The 24,102-nt window shown below is 33.0% G+C and overlaps 1 protein-coding gene across 3 annotated transcripts in view; it reads right to left on the bottom strand.

Annotated features, from left to right (window-relative positions):
* Positions 1 to 957: 957 nt before the first annotated feature.
* The window catches only part of TMEM168 (transmembrane protein 168), a 31,592-nt gene continuing 8,447 nt past the window's right edge, over positions 958 to 24,102 (bottom strand). For all 3 annotated transcript variants that reach the window (XM_012736154.3, XM_012736155.3, XM_076006554.1), the window contains 3 exons: positions 14,374 to 14,516; positions 12,238 to 12,512; positions 958 to 6,710 (listed from right to left, as the gene is read on the bottom strand). In XM_012736154.3, coding sequence (XP_012591608.1) covers positions 6,163 to 6,710; positions 12,238 to 12,512; positions 14,374 to 14,516 — 966 coding nt within the window. In that variant the 3' untranslated portion in view covers positions 958 to 6,162. The remainder of the gene's footprint in view (positions 6,711 to 12,237; positions 12,513 to 14,373; positions 14,517 to 24,102) is intronic.

A 24,102-nucleotide genomic window follows, 5' to 3' on the forward strand; every position in this document is an offset into this window, starting at 1 on the left:
GATGAGGAAGAGGGAGAGTCACAGATAAAGTCCAAATTTTTCAGTAATAAAGTATCAGTGGTACCACCATTCACATGTATATGAGGGGATTTAGCAATTTGGAAGGTAAGGTGGGGCTCTAATTGGACTTGTTGAGCTTGAGGAGCTATGAAATGAGATGTTCTGTGCATGACTGAGTACACGTGCCTCGAGTGCCAGAGATGTCTAGGTTGAAGACAGACATTTGAGGGTAACCCGTGGAATGTACTATAGTTGAAACCCCAGATATGGATGAGGTTATTGAAAACCAGGTGATGGAATGAGCAGAGGAGTACGGAAAAACCCAAAATACAGAGAATGAAGGGCTGGTAAAACATACTAAGGAGTGCTCAGAGACGTAGCAGAAAAACCAAGAATAGTTCTTTACAGAAGCCGGAAATGGAGAAAATAAGAGAAAGGAATTAGTTAATAAATGCTGTAGAGCTCAAGTAAGATAATATGGAAGTCATTGGTGATTTAATTGGAACATTGTCAGTGTTCTGTGCGACTCAGATTGCCATGGATACAAGATATAACGGAAGCTGAGAAATTGAAGACTAAGTATAGAATGCAGTGTCTTTCAAATAACCTGACTATAACCAAAAAAATCTGATGTAGGATTGAGGGAGCATTTCTTTACACCAAAAAGCCTTGAGAATGTTCATATTGTATTCTGAGGGAAAAAATGCCAGTAGAGACATTGAAGATACAAAATTTATAGGGTTAGAAGGTAGTTAAGGGTTTAAAATCAGAGCTGAGTTTGAAACCCTGTTTCTTAGGCTTTATCATTTAAGAAAAGTACTTAAGTTCATTGTTTCAGTTTCCGCATTCATAAAAGTGTATCTACCAAAAAGGTAGCTGGGAGGACTCAATGAAATCATGTATATAGAAGTCCTTACCACAGTGCCTAGAAAAATATTAATAGTAAACATTCAATAGGTGAAAACCATTGTCATTTTTATTGTTATTGATAGGCTGTTTTATGTGGAAAGGAATCCAAAGTTACGTATTAGAAAGAGGAACATCTCTTCTAATTAGGAGAGAAATAGGAGAGAATGGGTAATCAACGCACATAGATGTGGATTACAAATGAAAATTCCCACCCCGTATTTTCCTTACCAATACCTACTTGTATAGAACAAAAAGCCATTATAAAGATTCTGAAGAACCTAGAAATATCTCTTATAAAATTGCATTAAAATTGCATCCATCTGAAATTCCATATATACAAATAAAATGGTTTAGTGAAAATTCATTGTGCTATTTGCATTCAAAGTCCTAAGACAGACAATTTCTTTTTAAAAAACATTCTATATAGAATGCCTTTTATCATCCAATATTCCGTCCAAAGAATCATTAGCATTCTGGGGTGACAAGAATAAATCAAATGACAAACTACAAAATGAAAATTGCTAAAAACATTAAAAATTAATGAAAATTCTTAATACATTGGTACATTTTAATATAAAAACATTTTTGAACTTAGAAAAAATATTTTTACTTAACCCTTTGCACTCACTTTTTTCTCAATTCCTTTATTCTACTTGGGATTTAATTTATTAAATACCCCAGATTTTACAAAGCATGGCAGTAGAATAAAAAACGAGTTTCTTTTCATACAAACTTATTTATTTGGATTTTTTTATATTTAAACTATTGATACATTCAAAGAGTAATTTTAATCTCTATAATTTTTGCTAACCGTATCGAGTCACACTCGACATCCGAGTGCAAAGGGTTAACATTTACTTAACATTGAATAAACAGTGCTTGTCTAGAAGACAGGCCATGTTCCTCACTTACTTATTCCTGGCACACTGATAAAAATCTTTGATTTGGAATAAATCAATGTATTTTAGGTTATATCAAATAATAATAGTTTACTAAAATTGCCCACTTCTAATTATTTAAAATTCAAATTATAAAATATTGTGAGGTCATCCATCACATAAGATGACTAGTCAATTTGATTTTTTTAGTTAATCCAAATGATTTTTATGTATTGGATGTTAAAAAAAAGAACATTTTACTGGTTAGCCCAGTTTTCAATTTTGAATCATCTTTGGTCTAAGCAATAATTGTAATAGTAATGACTATTTCCTAACAAATATAAATGTACTTTATCAGCAGAATAGAATTACTCAAAACAATTACTGCTTAAATTTTATTGTTTTATATTTAATTTCTATATATTGTTAACTAGTAACTAGAGAAGATACTCTAAAAATGAGATACATAGTTTCCCCAGCTTGTCCTTAACCTGCTTAAGTTTATAGGCCTATTTTTCTGAACTTACAACTTATTCACTGATACGTACAGCCAAATTCGTTCATCAGGCAGACTTTTAATAATTTCCATTTGTGATAAATTTCCAATATTTCTAGATATAATGAGAAATGAATGAATGACTCAATTTTAATCACATTGGAGTCATGATGGATATGGACTCAACCCACAAAAGGCCATTTTTTGGTGACATCAGCTATGTTTTCTTTCAAACCAGTCCTGAAACAAGTCTTCCTTCCCTAATCTTAACACATATTACTCTTTAACTGCAAATGTAAGCTTTGTTTTCCTTTTACTGATTCTGTCATAGTTTTTACTAAAGTAATGATGATCTTGAAATAATAATATTTAAGTAAAATTATAAAGAAAATATAACTTATAATCAAGTTATTCCAATTTCTCCTTAGGATTCAAAATTCATTCACTCAGTCAAAAATACTTATTAAATGCCTCTTATATTGGGCAAGGCACTCTTCTGGGTAATTGCATATGAAAAATACCAAGATGTGTAATCCTCTAACTAAAAAAAGATGACAGTCATTTCCAATAGAGGAGACATTCAAAAGTACTGACAGATCTAACTCCTTTGGGCATTTACTGTCAAATATATCTAAATCACATTCTTAAAATTAAACCATTTTCTTCTGGCATACATAATATTAACTATCATATCACCTGCAGAAAGGTAATGGAGAACAATTATTTCAAGAGACTAAGCTCTAGATGTGAAAGAATACATATAAAGAGGCAGTACCCCAAAACAGCAAATATATTTAGGCCAAATAAAACATAGTTTCAAATAGATTCTAATGAAGATTTTACTCAAAACAAAAATCTACCTAGTAATATATTAAATATAAATGTATTAATTAATTTGTAATTTCAATTAACAATGTACTTTTTTAAAGCATAGAATATATGAAAATACTAGTCATAAAAATGATCTTATAAAAAAGGTCTGTTATATAGACTTTTGAATTTATTAAGGGCAAGATAGAATTCTATGGAAAGATATATCCAAATTTCCTATGGAGTAAGTTTAGATCAGAGCAAACTAAAACAAATTTTTGAAAGAAAGTATAGCATAACTGAAAACTCATGAGGGAGAGAAAGAACTTGGGTCCTTAATTTATCATACAACAGTATATACTTGGTAAAATTGTTTTTAGGGGCTAGTAATTTTGTAGTTTTAGTAAAGTATCATATAAGGAAACAGATTTTAAGTCAAATTATATTGAACAATATCTCCATGTTACCTCTTTCTTTTTAGTGGAATGGTAAAATTTTGTCCTAAAATAATCCCTTTCATCCCACCTAACTCCTTCCTACATATAACATGTGAAATAAAAGCCATAGGTAACTTAGCCTCATTGTCAGATTTATTTTTTAATCTTTAGGTAAAAGTAACCAATCATCTTATCTTTCTTGTAATAGTTCTTTTCCACACTATCTGTTACATTAGTTAATGTTTCAAAACAGGTAGCTTTAATTTAGGATACCATACCAAAGAGTCATTTATAGCTTTTTGTTTGTTTGGGTAGGAGAATTCATCAAAGTGAATATTCTGTAACTTTTTGGTTAACAAATGGGCTCGAATCACATTTTTAGTCCAAAGACTTGTTTGTACTTTCACAAGAAATATATAGTAAAAAGTTAGGTTTGCAGTTATAAGATTGTCATTTTTAATGTAATTTTTAGTACCATCTTAATACTACTTTATAAAGAATGCACAATATACTTTTATATTTGGCTTTGTCAGAGTGAAGAGATATGCTTTAAAGCTAATTTGCTCACTAGTGCCTGAAAAATTTAAAAGGTGATTTTAACTTTAATTGTTTTTTGAACCTATAATAAACTCATGATTTTAACACTGTATTTTCTAATATACTGTTTCTGAATAGAACAGTAATGAAACACTATACTATTTCATTTGGATGCTAATATAAATACTTAAAATACTGGAAATTTTCAGATCAATCTGCCATCAAACGAACTCTTAAAACATGGGCATTTTTGTTTTGTTTTGTTTTGAGACAAGAGTCTCACTCTGTTGCCCGGGCTAGAGTGCCATGGTGTCAGCCTACCTCACAGCAACCTCAAACTCCTGGGCTCAAGCTATCCTTCTGCCTCAGTCTCCTGAGTAGCTGGGACTACCGGCATGCGCCACCATGCCCAGCTAATTTTTTCTATATATTTTTAGCTGTCCAATTAGCTTCTTGCTATTTTTGGTGGAGACGGGGTCTTACTCTTGCTCAGGTTGGTCTCGAACTCCTGAGCTCAAACGATCCACCCGCCTTGGCCTTCCAGGGTACTAGGATTACAGGCATGAGCCACCATGCCTGGCCACATGGGCATGTTTAATGACTATCACTTTTAATATACTAAAACATTCAATAATTGTTTGCACATTAAATGAAAAATTAATTTTTAACAAAATTTTATTCAAAGCATTAGGAGAATAATATTTAAAACAGAAATAACCAGACCATAACAATGCTGCATAGATAGTGGTATACGAGTTCCCTGACTCTAAGTGACTTCTTTCTAACCTAAAACTTCAGTTTTTAAGTCACCTGGTAGAAAATGGTAGAGGCATTATTTTCTGTCTCTGAGGCTGGAAAAATGGCTTCAATGGTGGAAAGTCAAAGCATTTAAACAACAAAGATTAAATTTGATTCTATTCCCCTCTTGTTATTTTTGAAAGATGAAAATTTAGAATGTAACATTTGAAGGGAATAAAAAAGTGAATTCCTCTTAAGAGATAACCTGACCAGTGCCTGCTTTAATCAAAGCACTGAATTTAAGTTCTAAAAATTACAACCACACCATTATGCTTAACTAAAATTGCCAATATGAATACCTTTTTACATAATACATTACATGTATACAAGAGAAAAAAGACCTGTTTCCTAGTCTTTGACTTTCAGTAGAAAAAAATGTTATCACTAATGAGGATTTGAAAAATAATTTTCCTGGCAGAATATTAGCTCTAGAGACCAAAATCTTTTCTGAATACTTAAGATAGACTGAGTCAGTCAATGAGAAATTGCTAAATTTCTTTTATAAGAGTACTTTTTGGAAAGGAAGACAATTTGCTTGGTAGGAATTTGTAGCTGGAAACATTGTTCATTACGAAAACATCAAGTTGCCTTGAGAAAGACTTTTAAAACTATCAGTGTTTTCAGGGGCCCTCATCAATGCACTAAGGAGCAACTTGTAGGCCCTAACCTTCTATAACTACCTATATAATGTTTGGATCTAAAAAGTAATTGGGGCTTCTCTGCTACATTGGTAATAGGTCACCAAGATATCTGCATATGATGGAGTATAAGAAAATTTTGCATTCATTTTGGGCAGGCCTCTTTCTTTTCTAAGGAGAAAGAGTTTATCGTTCTTCAAATAGTCTTGGATTAAACCTGTTTAGAAAAAAGAATCTTCTCTAATTAAATTGGTAGTTTTCTACCAATAGTAAACAAATTTGTCTGGTCTACATTCTCTAATCTATGCCTAGAAAATAAGGCATTAGTCATTCTTCATTGGCCACTGTAGAGCACAGACAACTGTTTTCTTTCTAATCACAGACATATGCAAACATTCCTGAAAGTGCATTGTTATTTTTAACATCTCTTATGCATTTATAGAGTCAGCATTTATGACTTCTTATATACTTTTAGTATAAAACAATGGTTATTCCCAACACCTTACATATACCATAATTACTTGAGAAAAGACAAAGTGAGAGCAGCTACAGAAGTAGCAAGATATATTTCACAAATAAAAACACAGCATACAAAAAATGGCAAGTTAGTGATAATTGGTAGTGTGAACTCTTAATAATGTCCCACTTTGGGGTCCAAATTAAGATTTGACAAGTTTGAAGCCTTGTCCTGTGTCCAGCACAGTAGGAAGAAACCAACTCATTTTTAATCTTTTCAGGCACCTAAAACAAGTTTTGCAGATCCAAAAAAGGTTCAAACCACATAACCAATTTGCCAAATGTACCACAGGATATGTAATACGAGGAAAGTGTAACATCCAGTGCTTGGCCACGTCGCTTCCTGTTGGCAAATGCAGAGTGTAGTCACTCCACCGTTTTGACACACCATATACTGCTTTCACTGTGCGTCCCTTCTCAGTCCAGCAGATGTTATTACAGGAATTGCAGTTATATTCTACCCAGTCTCTTGTAAAGTCACCCAGCTGCGGTGGGTCAGCTTCTTCAACATCTACTGTCTTTACCATCTCCGCTCCTTGCACTGCAATATACTGGTCATTAATTTTTCTCACTTCTTTCACCCAAGGGGTTGAATTCTCACTGTCTAGTACGATGATAAGCCGGGAACAGAAGGAACCATTCTTTTCTCTCCACCATTCTAAGAGTGTGTCAAGGCGTAGTATGTCTCCACCTGTGAACAAGAGAAAATTCAAGAGCAATAATTTCTGGAGCTTCTCTTGTTTTAAGTATATTTTCATTAAATTCTTAGAATAAGCAAAAAAAAAAGTGTTCAAAAGATTCTTTCAAAGTATCTTTTCAGAAGATATTTTAAAAAACAAATTTTCAACTTGAGGCAAAAAAAAAATCCTCCTTACGTAAAGGGATATGCTAGTATAAATTAAATGGTTTTACATTTTAAATTTAGTGAAAACAATTATACAGGAAAGCTAACATTCTACAGCAGGGGCAGGTAAAGATGACTAATGGGTCAAATCCTGCCTGCCACCTGTTTTTATGTGACCTAAAAGCTAAGAACTGACTTTATGTTTTCACATGATTGAAAGAAAAGCGAAGAGTAATATTTTGTGATGTGTGAAATCACATGATGTTTAAATATCATATAATTATTTCCACAAATAACATTTTATTAGAACACAACCACTCTCATTCATTCACAATCTGTCTATGGCTGCTTTCACTTTACAACAGCAGAGCTGAGTAACTGCAACAGGGATCTTATGGCCCACAAAGCCAAAAATATTTGGCCTGGTGCAGAACAAGTTTGCTGACCCCTGTTCTAAACCCTTGATAAATCAATGTTTCCTTAATCTTCTCATATGTAGGTACCTACCAAATAAAACACTCTTCTTACCTATATAAGAATAAGTTTAAGAATGGATTTATATTTAGATCAATTTTATACCTGAAGAACAGCAAATAATTTTTAAAAATATACCCCAAAAGTTCTAAAGTAAATAAATTTCTGACCTAGAAATCTATCTTACAACTAGCTAGTAAGTTTTACATCTGGTTCATTGTGAATTGTTTTTTGCATTAATTTTGACTCTTAAGTATGCTACATTAAAATATTATTTATATTGATTATTGAGTTTTTTAGCACTCCCTTAAGTTTTATGCCTGAGGGAATTGCCACTCTCACCTCACCCTATTCCTGGCCCTGTATTGATGGTATGTTGATGCAATCATTCAAATTATAGGAATCTACCCTAAGGAAAACATACAAGTAGGAACAAAAAATTACATATAAAGATCTTCCCACTGCTATCTAGGTACAGTAAAATCTGAAACAGAGGAAACAGAAATAAATCATGGCATAAAACCTTAGGGGGGAATTTTATAATACAATATTTACAAAGGAATTTTAGGCCATGATTGGTGGCTCATGTCTATAATCCCATCAGTTCGGGAGGCTGAAGTGGGAGGATTGCCTGAGACCAAAGAGTTCAAGACAAGCCTGAGCAACAGAGCGAGACCCTGGCTCTACAAAAAAATTAAAAAATAAGCCAGCCAGGCGTGGTGGCATGAACTTATAATCCTAGCTACTGGGGAGACTGAGAAGGACTGCTTGAGCATAGGAGCTTGAGTTTGCAGTGAACTATGATCAGACTACTGCACTCCAGCCTGGATGACAGAGTGAGAGGCTATCTCAAAACAAAAACAAACAAAAGAAACAAAATGAAAATTTTAATGAGAAAATGTCTATATTAGGGGAAAAAGTAAGACATAAAAGCATTATCTACAAAAATTATAGTAGTAGCTACTGTTGGGTGTCTGATTTTCAGGTGGTTTTTAAAATACTTTTCTAAAATTTTTACATTGGATGTATTTTTATAATTAGAAAAGGTTTTAATATGCTACACTTCACTAACACAAGATCCAACAACTTAACTTCAGAATGTACATATCTACCAGGAGCAACTGTCCTCTTTGTTAAACCATCAAAATGATATCACTAGAGAATTTATTGGATTTGATTAGTAATATGACCTCTAAAGCCAAAATATGTCATATTAGTTATGTGTAGTTAATATTCTTTCATTCATCAGCCTACTATATCTTAAAACTCTGAAAATGAACACCTTGTTTTATGAATTGCTCCAACACTCATGCATATCATCTCAGAGCCACTATTTCAATATATGGTCTCCACATATTACTAATGTGTTGCTTCACTTATACCTCCAGAAGATACTACTTTTTCAAAAATGGCCAAATGCCAACCTCTCATTATTGCTAGGTATATTAAATTTCTCGAGAGATCAGAGGATGACACAGATTATAAGAGCAAAGGAATTTTAGGCCATGATTGGTGGCTCATGTCTATAATCCCATCAGCCAATTATACAAGGGAATTCCCAATTATACAATGGCTATTATACAAATGCCATCTGTCACAAAACATCATTACTCAACATGCCATCCATAACTATTTCAATAAATATTCTTTAGCACGTTCTTCCCTAATTCTCTTATATAAATGCTCTTTAGAAATCAACAAGACTTAAAGCAACATTAAGGCCTTTTAAACTATTTCTCTTCTCTTGTTTAGCTCAGCCTTCTCCCATGAATAGGTTCTATGCTGCATTTGGCTTTTGGCCCAGATGCAAAGTGCTTACATTTATCTCAGATAACAGCCATCTGATGCATTTCAAGTAATTGAGACTGCTTTTTAAAGGCTTTATCTGTGATAAACTGCTTTATAGATTATCTACATTTTTCTCATTTATTTCTGTCTCTCTTGTAATTACCATAATTGTTTTTTACCCTCAAGCAAAGAGGAAAAATACAGGTTCCATATTATGAAACCCAATAAATGTAAGAAGACTACATATTCTAAGTACTATGGCATGGGGGGCAAAGATAGATTCTTTTTCCCACAGTGATAATTAATTCTGGACCTGTTTTTAACTTGCTAACTCAAGTAAAACCCAGTCATGACGTTTCCTATTTCAAAGGTTGGTAGAAAGATGACTATTAATAAATGTGCAGAGCTTAAAGCTCTTAGTCACTTCATTTGGAATAGATTAAAGCATTTTCCTCAGGGCAGGGTGTTCAATACTATTTCTGAGACAGAATCCTATGTCTGACGCAGTCCAGACTATGAACTAACTGAAAAGAAGCCTTCTGGTCCTGGTTCAACTTGGTTACCTGCAAGTGAGCCAGGTGCCTCAGGCCAGGACAGTATATAATTGCTGAATTATGAGATAAAACCTACTGCTTCTCAGGAAGGGGAGGGCAGTGTGAAGCTATGCTTTCTCCATTATTTATTCATATTTTACTTTTATAATAAAATCTCTGATAAAGTTACACAGGAACAAATCCTGGTTAATAGAGGAATTCTGTATGGTCAATTTATTAGTAGCATACTTAAAAAAAATTATAAAGATATCATTCCAGAATATATCTGTTAAACATTTATCTAAATATAACAGGTCTTCAAAAATTATTCCTAACTCATGATAAATAAAAATTTAAAACACTGATTTATATACTGTTTATCTTAGTGTCTTACTTTTCCTAGAAAAAGAGAAAGGTGATATATTAGTAAACTGAACATCTAGAATTTATTTCCAAAAGCATCTTTTAAAAATACTTGAAATAAATTTTAAAATATTTAACAAGAAAAATGCAAAATGTAAACTTCTTGAAAAATGTTTATATTAGGTAATAAATCCTTCATGTAAAAATACACAAAAAGCTTCCTCTTAAAATTTCTTATGCATATATCCCATGTTACTTTTAAGTATTATATCTACCAAAAGTATCCTTTTTTCCTCATTTGATCTAGGGAGAGTTGTTTTAAGCATTGCATTAAGTTTCCATAATCAGTCTCTGCTTTTAGGTCTAAAATTCTATTTCTGTAAAGCTTTTTGAATTGACTAAAACTTTTTCTCTTGTGCTCTGAGAGTTAGTATACACAGTATGCTACACTTTACATGGAATTAAAGTAGCCATAAAGGTTAAAAAGTCATTTTCTACATTGTGATTAAACAGTTATAAGTCAAGTAAATAGTTTTTTTATAAACTATGTTTGAGTAGTTTTAGTGTTGAGTACTTTTTTACAATTCTAATTTTTTAGAAATGGCTGATTGATGCTAACAAATATATCTACTTAACCAGAACATGCCATTTCTCTATGATCCTGGCTTTTACCCTTGGAGACAACATGGGGGAAAAATACATTTTACGGGTCAGGCATAGGCAGGCTTGAATCATGGTTCTATCACTTAGTGTATCATCATAGATAAGCTAAATAACCACTTTCAGCTTCCATTTCATGCTTTGAAAAACGAAGGTTAACAGAAGTGATGGTATCTATCTCAAAGGATTTCACATAAAGATTATATCTATTAATAACAACATATGTAAAGTACTAAGCACAATAGCTAATGCTTAAAATATGCCCAATAAATGTTCACCTTCACTCTTTCTAGACAATCACTGAGATACTGAATATTTATTTGCAAAAGTGAAAAATTTCAAAAAAGTATTTCTCTTTATAATAAAACCCCAGTTACAAATCTGGCATGAAATTTGTGAGATCACGCTGACTTCAAATCATCTTTACTTTAACCTTGAGTTTGTTTCCTCCTGGACTTCTTGTAGTAACAGCTTTGCTTGTGTTTTTCTATACTACTTCTGTTTATCTTTTTCTTTGACTTGAATCTACATTTCCACTTATACTTTATGATGTTACTGTGTGTGTTCTTGGTTTGAAACATCTAAAATCTTTCATGAAAAAAAAAAAGCAGGCTATAGTTAAATCTAAAAGAACTATTTCAATCTAAAATAAGAAAAATTGCTTTGTTTTTTCATGATTCATTCAATGTCTTCATCTACCTATCAGTTACCCAAGGATCCCCTACTATGTGTGTGATAGGTCCTAAGCAAATAACAATTTATAAAACAAAACCCTAGACTTATGGGGTCTGTATTATAGCTGGGAAGACTGACATATTTATATATTATATAGAGAGATATCATTTCTCTCTTGGCAGTAACTTTTGAGAAAGAAAGTATTTTTTCCACATATGCATGTAAACCAAAATTATGTTGTCTTTTTTTAAACAGCCTAAAAGCATCCAAAAAATGCAAAAAAAAAAAAACTTACAGAATTTTATATCTTAGAATAAAACTCAATGACCATTTAATATTACGGCCTCATTTTACAGATGAGAAAATTAAAGCCACAAGAAGTTAAGTCACTTATCTAAAATAACACTGTTGCAGCAAATTAGGTCCAGAAACAAGGTCTCCTGACTAAGTACTATCATCACATTGCCTGCTGTTAAAAATATTGAGCTTTCTAATGTAAATAAAACTACACATGTGAAGGACTACTGAAATCTGTATTCATAACATTTAAAGACAAAAATATTAGTCAAAAAAGTTTATCAGCATCTGAAACAAATTTCATAATTCTGAAAATACTTTAAAGGGAAACTGATTCAGTCTGAAATCAATTTTTTTTCTAATTATGTCTAGAAGACATAATTCTCAAAACCTTATTAGAGATTATTAAAATTATGCTAAACAGGTATGCTAAAGAAAAGAAAAACAATGGTTATATGTATAGTTGGTAAACTATGAAATGGAAAAAATTAAGAATCCTAGAAATGTAATGTCTCTGTGTGAATAACAGATTTCCATCAATATGTGTATCTTCACAATAGTGAAACTGTCAAAGGTGAATTTACCTGCTAGAGCCCACTCTCCTGTTCCGTGGGTGTGTCCACTGTAATACAAAACATATGTATCATGTCTTGGTCCATCCACAGTCCGAAGTTCAAGGAAAGCTTTCAGTTTGGAATGTAGAGTATCAAACGACAGTCCACTTGTGGAATAGTCACATCCATAGGTCTCAATCATATGATACGCAAAAAATCTTTGGATAGCGTTGAGCATGCCAGTAGACCTCAAATTTAACTCCTGTACATGTTCTGGTGGAAGTAATGTTGGCTGACCATCAGGACTGAAGTAGGAGAAAAAATAATTATTTTGGTGTTTAAGAAGTATTCATTCTACGTCACATTCTCATCTATAATTTCTAATTGATTAAGAATCACAACAGTTGCTAACTACATAGCAGAATTTTAAAAAATATTTTCTAAATTCCTATAGTGCTAAAAATTAAGCTTAGAAAATCAAGACCTGGTTTCTAAAAATTGTATTTCCTATCATTAAAACAATAACCAAACTAAAATCTGGGACAATATATCCAAATGTAGAGACAGTTCTATTCTTATATATTTTTTTACTAAATGACAGATATTGGACAAGACTTCTAAAAGCAGAAGTAGGATTTATAGTTTAAAGAAAATCTGGGTGGGACTATAAAGAAATAACTTTTTATTCTTGAGAAAAAAATTTTACCATACAAAATATGAAAGCAATATTTTAATTATATATTTAACTTATGTATTGAAAAATACAGTCTTTATAAAGTTGGGTTCAAGTTTTACTAGAGGTTAAATGATACCTCAAGTATCATAGAAGAAATGATAGAAGAAATTATTAATGACATTTAAAAACAGTTATTAAAATTTAGGTCCATTGCCTTATATTATTCAACACTAACTGAAGACCTAGATCTGATCCTGGGACAAATGAAAAATGGTAAAGACGATAACCAAGTCTTGTAACTAACAAAATAACATCAATATTGAGGGGAAAAAAATCATCACTCCTACCTAGCAAAGGGATTTCTATCAGGAATTTTGAAAACTTTAGATTTTGCTTCATGTATCATCAATCCTATTCTAAAAAATACTTTGGTTTTCATTAAAACATTTTGTTCTATACTTGTAACATTTAAAAGTCACAAAAAAGTAAAAGAATAAGCAATACATAAAAAAAAAACTATAATGGAGTAAAAATCTAACTGAATATTACTATTCCCACGCATTCTTTCTTAGAGTTGTCACATCTGACTTTAGGGGACCCTTCCAAATCTGTTTCTTTCACTTCTCATGAAAACTTTCAACTTATTAATCAAGCCTTTAACATGGAGAAAAATATTTCCTACAAATATTCTATTTTGGGGGTTTTATGTTAAATATTTGAAATCAGATAAAAATTTTTGATATTGAGGATCTACCCTCAAAAGAAAGTACAATGAAAACTTGGTCGTCAAAATTCATTAACAGCAAAGGACTGTCTTTTTGTTTTCTATTTTAAAGGTATTTAGCTACAAAATAAAAATAAAAATGTAGCAATAATTATACATTTATACATTTGTCTCACACATTTGGGGGTAAAAATTATTTTGGAATAAAACTTCAATCAAATATTTATTAAACTTCTGCCAATTTTTTTAATTCCTGGTATTTGTATGGCATTTTTCAGTTTGCAGAATGTTTTTCCACTCATATTTTCTTATTAGCTCTTCATAAAATTCCTGAGATGAGCAGAATAGGTATTACCATGTACATTTTAAATAAAGACACTGAGGTTCAGAGTTAAAATTTGCCTAAGGTAACACAGAATTCTGGCCTCTAAGGCCCAGTGCACATTCTATTATATTTCAATATGTTGTTCCACAGAACATTTTCTTACGCTACTTCCTTTAGGGTAGGACCTTTCCTTAGAAAACTTACTCATATTTTCTGATTTCTAACTAATATATAACTTAATCATATTTATCAAAATATTTAAAGTGAACCCTGAATATTATATTATCACTTGGAGTAGATTTCTAAAAATTTGGAATAAAGAAATACAACAGTTATGTTTTGAAAATATAGTTTTGAAAAGTTATTTTATATCTATATTCATATAAATATTAAGAAAATGTTATAAATCAGGTAATTATTAACTATACTAGATTACTGTACCTGCAGAAGTTGGTGGGAATCACAATAGCATATCCAACAGATGTTCCTCCTAAACAGTTACCCAACTCATGGAAGAGCCCATGAGCCATAGATTCCAATGGCAAAACAATTAGAAACATGCTCAAGAAGATTCCATTTGCTGGCTAAAAGAAATTCAAAACATGTTTACACGGTATGTGTGGATGTATTTATGTTTATGTGCATATATATTGATATACATATCAATTCACATTTTTATCTCTACTTTCAAAAAGGATAAAAAGGAAAATAATGATCTAAAGACAATTGTAAGTTAAAACAGACAAGTACACATGAGCTAACTAGCACAATGAACCCTAAATTTATCTCTAAGATTCTTGGAAGTTGCAGCAAAACACAGCACCTAATGGTCGTGGCCCAATTGCAGGACAGGGGATGAACACATAGCACATAGACATAAGACACAAACAGACAGAGTCGGCTGCAGTCCCAGAAAATAAAGTACACAGACACGAGACACAGTAAAGACTGCAGCACTGTAAGGTGCCAGTCGTTTTATTTATATACAGTTTAACTGGGCAAGCGTCCTGCAGCTATTTTCTCATGCTAGCTATTTTCCCAGCTACTTTTTGGTACATGACTTCCCATGGCCAACAACACCTGCTTCTCCAGTCAAAGCAAAAAAGTATGGCCTTCTACAAGACGGTGCCTCTTTGATGTCTGATACTGCTTGCAGATAACAAAAAATCTCGGCTCGAGTGCAAGACCACAAGCCCTTGGCCATCCTGCAGCGCCTGGCATCGCGTGCAGGATACCAGACAACTTTGGCTCACATGCAAGACCGCAGGTTCTTGGCCATTTGCCCAGAGAAACAGTTCTTTCAGCCAGTCAACAAGCCATGTCCTGCTAATTGTGGGAACAAGCAATGGGCTCCCGTTCTGCTGACCTTGGGTCTCGGCCAATCTGACCCAGGGACGCCTTGCCTCACCTAACATTTTTAAAAATTTGTCAATATCCTATCCAAAATAAAAAACAAAAACATAGTCACTCTTTGATATGACATAGAAAAGCCAGAAAACAAAGCTCTTATTAAAACTCACATGCCTTTATGTCACATGCCTTTATGTCATTTTTCAAATAACATATTGATATACTAGGGTACTTTAGAAAGAGCTCATCTTTTTCTGTGAAAAAGTCCAAAATTGGAATAAAATCTTAAGGTAAGACCCTAAAGGTATCAAAATGAATTTCATTCTTGTGATACAGTTTACCTTTGTAAAGCACTGAACTCTCTATACATTTAAATTCAAAATGTTAACAAAAAAGGAAACAAATATTAAGGACATTTAAGCATTCTAAAAGCAGAATGGAAAGCAGGTAGAAGAAATATTAAAAGGAGGCAGCAATTAGGTATTGTAATAAAAAAGCAGAAAAAATTAAAGGACCCATTTAAGTGAAAATAAAATGAAAGGATGACAGTCACTTAGTCCTGAACTGTACCTTTAGAATACTAACACTATTCCACATTCTTTCTATATTGTTACAGCACATACTCCATGCCTATGTGCATGAATACACATTCTTAACATTAGGTGGTTCATCTATCAAAAATTTTAATAAAAAGTAGAAAATTTACTCCCACAACAGAAAAATGGTTATAATGCCCTATGTTCATACATCCTATTTTATCAATTATACAACAAAGTATATGCTCTATTTAGAAACACTGAAAAATACAAATAAGTAAAAAAGATACATGATTAAAATCATTCCAAGTACCATCATCCATACACAACTACTAACTTTTAGCTGATTCCCTACTATTAGTATTTAGATTGCTTATAAAATTTGCTATTGTAACAAAGCTAGAATAAATATCAAGTTCTTTGCTTATTAATGAGGTTAAATACCTTTAATCATTTGGGTTTCATCTTTAGTGAAGTGTTAAATATTTTTGCCCATTTTCTATGGGGCTGGTCTTTTTCTCATTGACTGACAGGTTTGTTAACATTTTAGATAAAAGTCTTTTGTAGGTTGTAGTGCAAATTACTTTTCCCTTCTCTGACTCCCTTAACACTGTTTTTTGCTTAACATAAGTTCTTAATTGTAATCTAGTCATTTTGCATAATGTTAAAGCAATTCTCCCTCTACTCAACTGTTAAGAGATATTTTACATTATTCTTTAAATGCCTTACTGTTTTGCCCTTCACATTTAGGTCTTCAATCCAAATGTAATTGATTTTGTTTATGACAATGGGGTAATTTCATTGTTTTATTCTGTAGGAATACCCAATTGTCCAAGTACCAATTACAGAAAACATCAACCATTCCACATTATTCTACAGTGCCATGTTTGTCATAAATCAAGTATTCATGGATCTGTTTTGGGACTCTTTTCTGTTCCATTGGCTTATTTGACTATCTTTCACATATTTCCTTTAGCCTTTCTTTTACTCCTTTTCTTTCTGAGGCTCCAATCAAACGTAGATGAAATCTTCCCACTGTATCCTCTGAGTTTTACCCTTTTCTTCTTTATAGTATTTTCCATAATTTTTCCTCTTCTCTGCAACTTCTTGCATAACTTCTGAGCACTATCTTCCAGTTCATTAATGCTTACTTTGGCTTTGTCTAATCTTCTTTTAAGCTTGCACACTGAACTAACTTCAGGTATTTTATTTTCTGATTCTAAAATATCTATTTAGCTCCTTTTCAAACTTTATCATTTTTTATAGTTTCCAGTCTCCTACCATTATGTCCTGATCTTTGCTTTTAGTTTTTCAACTTAGTAAGCAAGATAGATGGGTCTGCTCTCTGATAATTCCAGCATTTCAGTACTCTCTTCTGCTGTCTGTTGGTTCTGCTGCTTTTTGCTATTGGTGCCACATGCGTATAAACCTGGTTATATTTAGGATATTTACATATATGTAAAAAAAAATTGTGATTCATTTTAAGCCTAGGAAAATATCTTCAAGAGAGGATTTTTGTTCTTTCCAGAGATGTGGGGGCATTACCAGTCTACATATCTGAATCCAGGTTTGACCACTTAATCAGCTGGGCCATTAATAGGACACAAGGCCAAGCAGGATGCAAGTTTATGAGAGAACTGTAATATACATGGCTCCACCTTTTCTTTCAGTGTGTCCGCTTAATGGGAGGTAATTTATCAGAGATCTCATTTCTAGAGGCCCTGGGCTTTGATTTTTGCTCCTCCTGAGGGGACACAGAAGTACAGTTCAGCTTTGAAAATGATTTCTTCTATATTTATTAAAAATAATAAATGTCTGCAGGGCACAGAGTTGAGTCTTCCTATCCCAGACAGTATGGTATGTTTTTCCATTCAAGTCGTCTTTTACAGCCTTCAGGAGTTTTGTTTTATAGGATCTTTGTTTGTTTGTTTTTGGTTTTGAGAGACAGGGTTTTTAAAAAGTTGACCTCCCATTCTCTTATAATCAATTCTATTCATGCTTTTGTATCCACCATTCCACATCTAGGTCTCCAACAACCTTCATCTTGATATATCAAGAGGTCAATTCTGAGTCCTAGTTGTCTTCTTCTCTGTAGCTTGATACAGTTGACTATTCCACCTCCAATGTATATATATTATTTTGAGAGATGGAGTCTCACTCTGTTGCCCAGGCTGGAATGCAGTGGCTCAATTATAGCTCACTGCAACCTTGAAGTCCTGGGTTCAAAGCAAATCCTCCTGCCTTAGCTTCCTGAGTAGGTATCCACCACCATGCCCAACTTATTTCTAAATTTTTTGTGGAGATGGGGTCTTGCTATGTTGCCCACGCTGGGTCTTAAACTCCTGGCCTCAAGCGATCCTCCCACCTTGTCCCCCGCCAAAGTACTGGGACTATAGGTATGAGTGACTGCACCCAGCCATTTGAACATTTTAAAAATTGGGTTGTTGTAATATTGAGTTCTGAGATTTCTTTATATATTCGTATAAATCCTTTACCAGATATATGACTTGCAAATATTTTCTCCCAGTATGTGGCTTGTCTTCTCATTTTATGTTTTCTGAAGAGTGGATATTCTTAATTTTCGTATAGTCCAATTAATTTTTTTTTTTACTATCTTTTGATGTCATATGTAAGAATCTTTGCCTAACCTCTATGAATAGCTTTGGGTTTTTATTTTTGTTAGTTTTACTTTTAATATTTTCAGAATGAGTCAATAGTACCTTTCCAAGTCATTTACATTAAGAAGCTGAAATTTTACCATTAACTTCTGTTGTGTTTTGTTCATAATCTCATTTCATCTTTAAAATGCAACATTTATAGCTGTTGTTTCCTGCAATTTGTATTATGTTCACTGTATGCCCTATTTGCTTAAATAAGTCAATTAGACACAGTACCATAGCATTTGGTGCTAGTTTTATTGTTCAGCTATATGCTTTTCTGAAACTATGATAAATTATAATCCACAGAAGGATAAAAGGAGGGAGAGTGTCTAGATACCTACGGAAATATACCCTACAACATTCTTATATTGAGATTCTCTCTGAAATTGTTTACATGAGATTTTATATGCCTTTTCTTGCCAATCACTGTCATTTATAGATTTCATGGGGGTTTGACAGAGCTTTTTGTAGAAGTGCTTTTGACCCAAACCAAAAAAACTCCAAACAGCTGATTTCTCTAGAGGGGAAGTGATAGCAGTCACTGTTTATGACAGATATCTTAAGATCAGCCTCATAGCCAAGAAAGGGACTCAATCTACAGATGACACACTGTTTCATTTCTAGCAAGATGGCAGGAACAGCTATAGTACCTCACTTGGCATGGGGAGCGGAGAGTTTTCAAATCTGTTGCCAAAACTAGAAGTGCTTGTCTTTTTATACGTTTTGTTTTATTTCATTTCTCTTCCTAAAGTTTTGAGCTATTTTATTCTATATAAGAAGGAAGACTGACTTTATCTTGAACATACAGAGAGCCTCTTTTAATTTCATGTTTTATCACTTCTGCCAGAACACTATGAAACAGATTTGTTTTCTCCTGAAATACTAATAGCAATGTTCTGAACATTGTTTTCTTTATGATAAGGAACATGATATTTCTTCTTTTCTTTAACTGGTTTTCCAACTTAAAACATTAAAACTTTTTTTAATGACTGTAGTATAAATAAATTTTTTTCCATTTTAGTAATAACAGGATCTACCTGTTACCTACTTTCTACGTGCTAACAACTTAACCACCACTCTTACTATTTTGCCCATGGGGAAAAGCAAGATTCAGTAGACTGCCTGAATTTGATTCCCAGACCAGTGTTGTTTCACCCTTTTAGGTTTGTAGCCTTAAAACATTTATATTTTTATGTTTTTCTGAGGCTACTTAACCAGAAAATAGATTTCTAATGCAACTGCTAGGGCCTTAACAACTACATACCAAGATCTCCTAAATAGCAACAGTCATTTTGATTAAAAAGTAATAGTTGTTTAGTTTCCTTTTATTTTGCTCATAGTGACCTCATTTCAACTTAAAAAATGCTTCCTTGCAAATTACAGCTACAATTTAATGTGCTAGACATATTTTGTGTATTTCTAATATTATCCCATTTTTATAGATTCAGGAAATCAAGACCCAAAGGGTTAATTAACTTGTTCATATACACACAGATAGTAAGTGGCTGAGCTACGAGTGAACCAAAGTCTAACTACAAAGCTTAGGTGCTTTCCACTATACCCTACTGCCTTTACATAAAGAAGTCGCTTGACTTCAAAACTATAAAGTGACTTTCATAATGTTCTTAAATTTCCTCAACTACGCAAAGTTTTGAAAGTTGCCTATGGTTTCTTAAATCTAGGTTTCTCACATTGAATAGTACAGTATCTCCATTTATATAATGCTTTGTAACATACATTCATATATTCTGTTTCTTAGGCTTCATTTTATTTATTTTCACCTGGCTTACTTAAGGTACTCATACAAAAATACTTCTAAACAAGCAAACAAGAACTGTATGTTTCTTATATAAATGCTAGATTTTTAAAATGAAATTCTGACACTGGTATCTGTATGTTTGTTGCATACAGATTTTGTTCCTGTTACCTGAAAAATTTTAGGATATAAATAAAATGTTGAGTATTTTGACCATAACTTGAAGTCTTAACTTGATGTTAAGAATCTTTTCATGTGTTTACTTGCCATCTGTATGTCTTCTTTGGTAAAGTATCTGTTCAGGTCTCTTGAATATTTTTATTTATTTTTCATTTTTTCAGATACAGGGTCTTGCTCTTGACTGGACTAGAGGGCAGTGGTATTATCATAGCTCACTGCAGCCTCAAGTTCTTGGGCTCAAGTAATCCTCCCACCTCAGCCTCCTGAGTAGCTGGCACTGCAGGCGCACACCATCATGCAGGGTTAATTTTTTTTTTTTTTTTAGAGGTCTTGCTATGTTGCCCAGGCTGGTCTCAAACTCCTGGCCTCAGGCATTCCCTACTGCCTCATTCTCCCAAAGTGCTGGGATTACAGGTGTGGGCCACTGTTCCCAGCTACAAATGTTTATAGTAGCTTTATTCATAATTACCAAAAAACTATAAATAATTTCAATGTCTCTCAATTGAATAATTTGTATAGATAAACTATAGTATACCCATATAATAGAAAACTGCTCAGCAATAAAAAGGAATAAATTATTGATATGCACAGCAATATTGATGAATCTCAAATGATTTGTGCTAAGTAAAAGAAGTCAGAGTCAAAAGGCTACATATTATATGATTTTATGTATAGTACATTATGGAAAAAGAAAATGTCTAGAAGGAGGAAAACAAATTTGGGCTTGCCAAGTGCCAAAGGTGTGGAGGACTGACTACAAAGGAGTAGGGGGAATTTTGGGAGTAATGGAACTGCTCTACATGTTGACTGTGGTTGTGGTGGTCACACAACTACATGTGTTTGTCAAAATTGCAGAATTACCAAAAAGGGTGTATGTTTCTGTATGCAAATTTGTCCTTAATAATTTTTTTTTTTATGTTAAGCTAAGTAAAACTAACAAAACTTCAAACTTTTCACATGTAAAAGCTTAAGAGAAAGTGGCAAAGCCTATTTTTGGGAATTAGATCCAAATTATAATTATGCTCAATTAGGCATGTTAATCTCATGTGATCTGTTTCACTTTTCTAGTAGTAAAATGCGAATACATTTGATTCCCTAAAAGTACACTTTAAAAGATAAGTAAATCCATTATAAGATGTTTTATAAATTACAAAGGCCAGCTGCTAGGTCACTAACCCAGTGAAATCCAAAATTACACTTTCTCTAACCCTACATTCCCATAGGCTCCATTCAGCTTGTCAACAGCTTTTTAACATTTTCTCTTTGACTATCCACCATATCAGAATATTCAACGTGACATTTCATCGAGTAACATCAAATTCTCTTTAAATTTTACTTCTCAACAAGATCTATTAGTTTTTCCTTTGAACAATACTCTTAGTCTTTTCCTATCACCTTAGTCCAGGTCCTTATCTCTTGCTCCTAGCTAGCCTTCTTTATTTTAGCCTCTCTCTCCTTTTGTTGATCCTGTCCATGGCTGACAAATTGATCTACTCAACAGACTTCTTTAATTCTTTATCTTGCCACATTGGGTCTGCCCACACCTAATCAGTGGCACGGTTTTTCCAGGGGAAATCCACTGAAGGATATTTTCATTGAAAAAAATCAGTTTAGCATTTTAGTATTACTCTCACAGAAACATGATGAATGGGATTAGATTATATTAAAAGGTTAATCAGCATCAATATCATTTAGGAATTAAGTAATAGTTCAATTAAAAAGTCAATTAAAATCCAATTTAAAGAATTTGAGATAGCCCTTAGACTTTACTTAAACAATATTATTATTTCCCAAAACAGTCTTGTCCTAACAAAGTTCTTAATTGTTTGCCTTTCACTATCTAATTTTCTGATTCTTTCATCATTCAGAAGGATTGGGACATGTATACATCCAGTAGATGCTTCCTAAATTACACTTCACATATATGTTAAAAGGTATTGGGGGAGGGGTGGGTAATGGCAGTAATGAGGGGTAGAGGCAAGGATTTCATGGTCAAGTAACTTTTGAAATGTTTCTCTTTCTGTACTTTGAACATCTTTTCTCTGAAAATCCTCACTAATATCTCACAAACACTGGGCAGAGCAGAGTTTTAAATCTTTCTACAGAAGAACAGTTAAATAAAAATTAAGTTAGAAAATTTTAATTTTCTCCTAGACATAATACCTACACCACAGGCAGCAGTTACAAAACAGCAACTGATGGGGGGAATGCAGACACAACTCAGGTTGATTCACTGGTCTTGAATTAGCCAAATGAATACCTTGCCACTCAATGGGTACACTGCTGACCAGGAGTTCCTATATCACCTTGAAGATTTTCAGAGATGCAAAGTCTCACACTTTTTCCCAAAATTATTGAATTTCAATCTTCAGAATTTTAACAAGATCCCCCACCTGATCCATATGCATATTAAAGTTTAAGAAACAGGGGTCTAGAACAAAGATTGGCCCTTTTAAGAAAAAGTTTGCTAGATAGTTAATACTTTAAGCTTTGTAGGCCATACAATCTCTGTTATATACTACTCAACTATGCTGTTTACCATACTGATAAGAGTCGGTACAGTAAGAAGATATAGCAAAGATGCATATTACAACTATAGAGTTTCAAAACACATAAGGTAAAAAAAACTGACAGGATTGAAAGAGGAAATCGACAATTCAGCAGTTATAACGGAGATTTTAATCTCTTTCAGTATTATAGACCTAGTCACAAAATCAGCAAGGATATAGATTTATGAACAACACTATTAACTGACTTGACCTCCCTGATATTTATGTACATTGTATCCAACAACAGAGCACTCATTCTTTTCAAGTGAACCTGGAATAAAACATACATCAGGCTGCAAAACAAGTCTTAAATAAAGACTAAAATCATACAAACTACTTCTCTAACCACAGAATTAAATTAGAAGTCAAGTAAACAGAAAAAGATGTGGGAAATCCCCAATTACTAGGATATCACACAACAAATTTATACCCTATGGGTCAAAGAAGAAATTTCAAGGGAAATTAGAAAATATCTGGTGTAATGAATAGCATAGTACTGACACAAGAATAGACTATAGATCAATATAACAAAATAGCTCAAAGATAAAGTATAATTTACAAAGCTGCCAAGGCAATTCAATGGGAAAAAAGGTTAGTCTTTTCTATAAATGGCGCTGAAACAATTAGATAACCATATACAAAAAAAAAAATCCTTGCCTCAAAATGGATCATACATCTATATCTACATGTAAAAAATGATAAAGCTTCTGAAGGAATTGTGACCTAGTGGTGAACAAAGATTTCTTAGATAAGCAAAGTCCATAAAAGAAAAAGTTGATAAATTGGACTTTGTAAAATTAAAAACTCTTACTCTTCAAAAAAGTGTCATTAAGAATATAAAAAGAGGCTGGGTGTGGTGGCTCATGCCTATTAATTATAGCACTTCAAGAAGCCAATGTTAAGAGGATCACTTGTGAGGCCAGGAGTTCAAGACCAGCCTGGGTAATATCGAGACCCTGTCTCTACAAAAAATAATGTTAGCTGGGTGTGGTGGTGTGTACCTATAGTCCCAGCTACTTGAGAGGATGAGGCAGAATGGTTTGTGCACAGAAGTTAGAGGCTGTAGTGAGCTATAATGACACCACTGCACTCTAGCCTGGGCAACAGAGTGAGACCCTATCTCTAAAAATTAAATAAGT

This window comes from Microcebus murinus, chromosome 9, assembly GCF_040939455.1.
Source record: "Microcebus murinus isolate Inina chromosome 9, M.murinus_Inina_mat1.0, whole genome shotgun sequence".
Lineage (NCBI taxonomy): Eukaryota > Metazoa > Chordata > Mammalia > Primates > Cheirogaleidae > Microcebus > Microcebus murinus.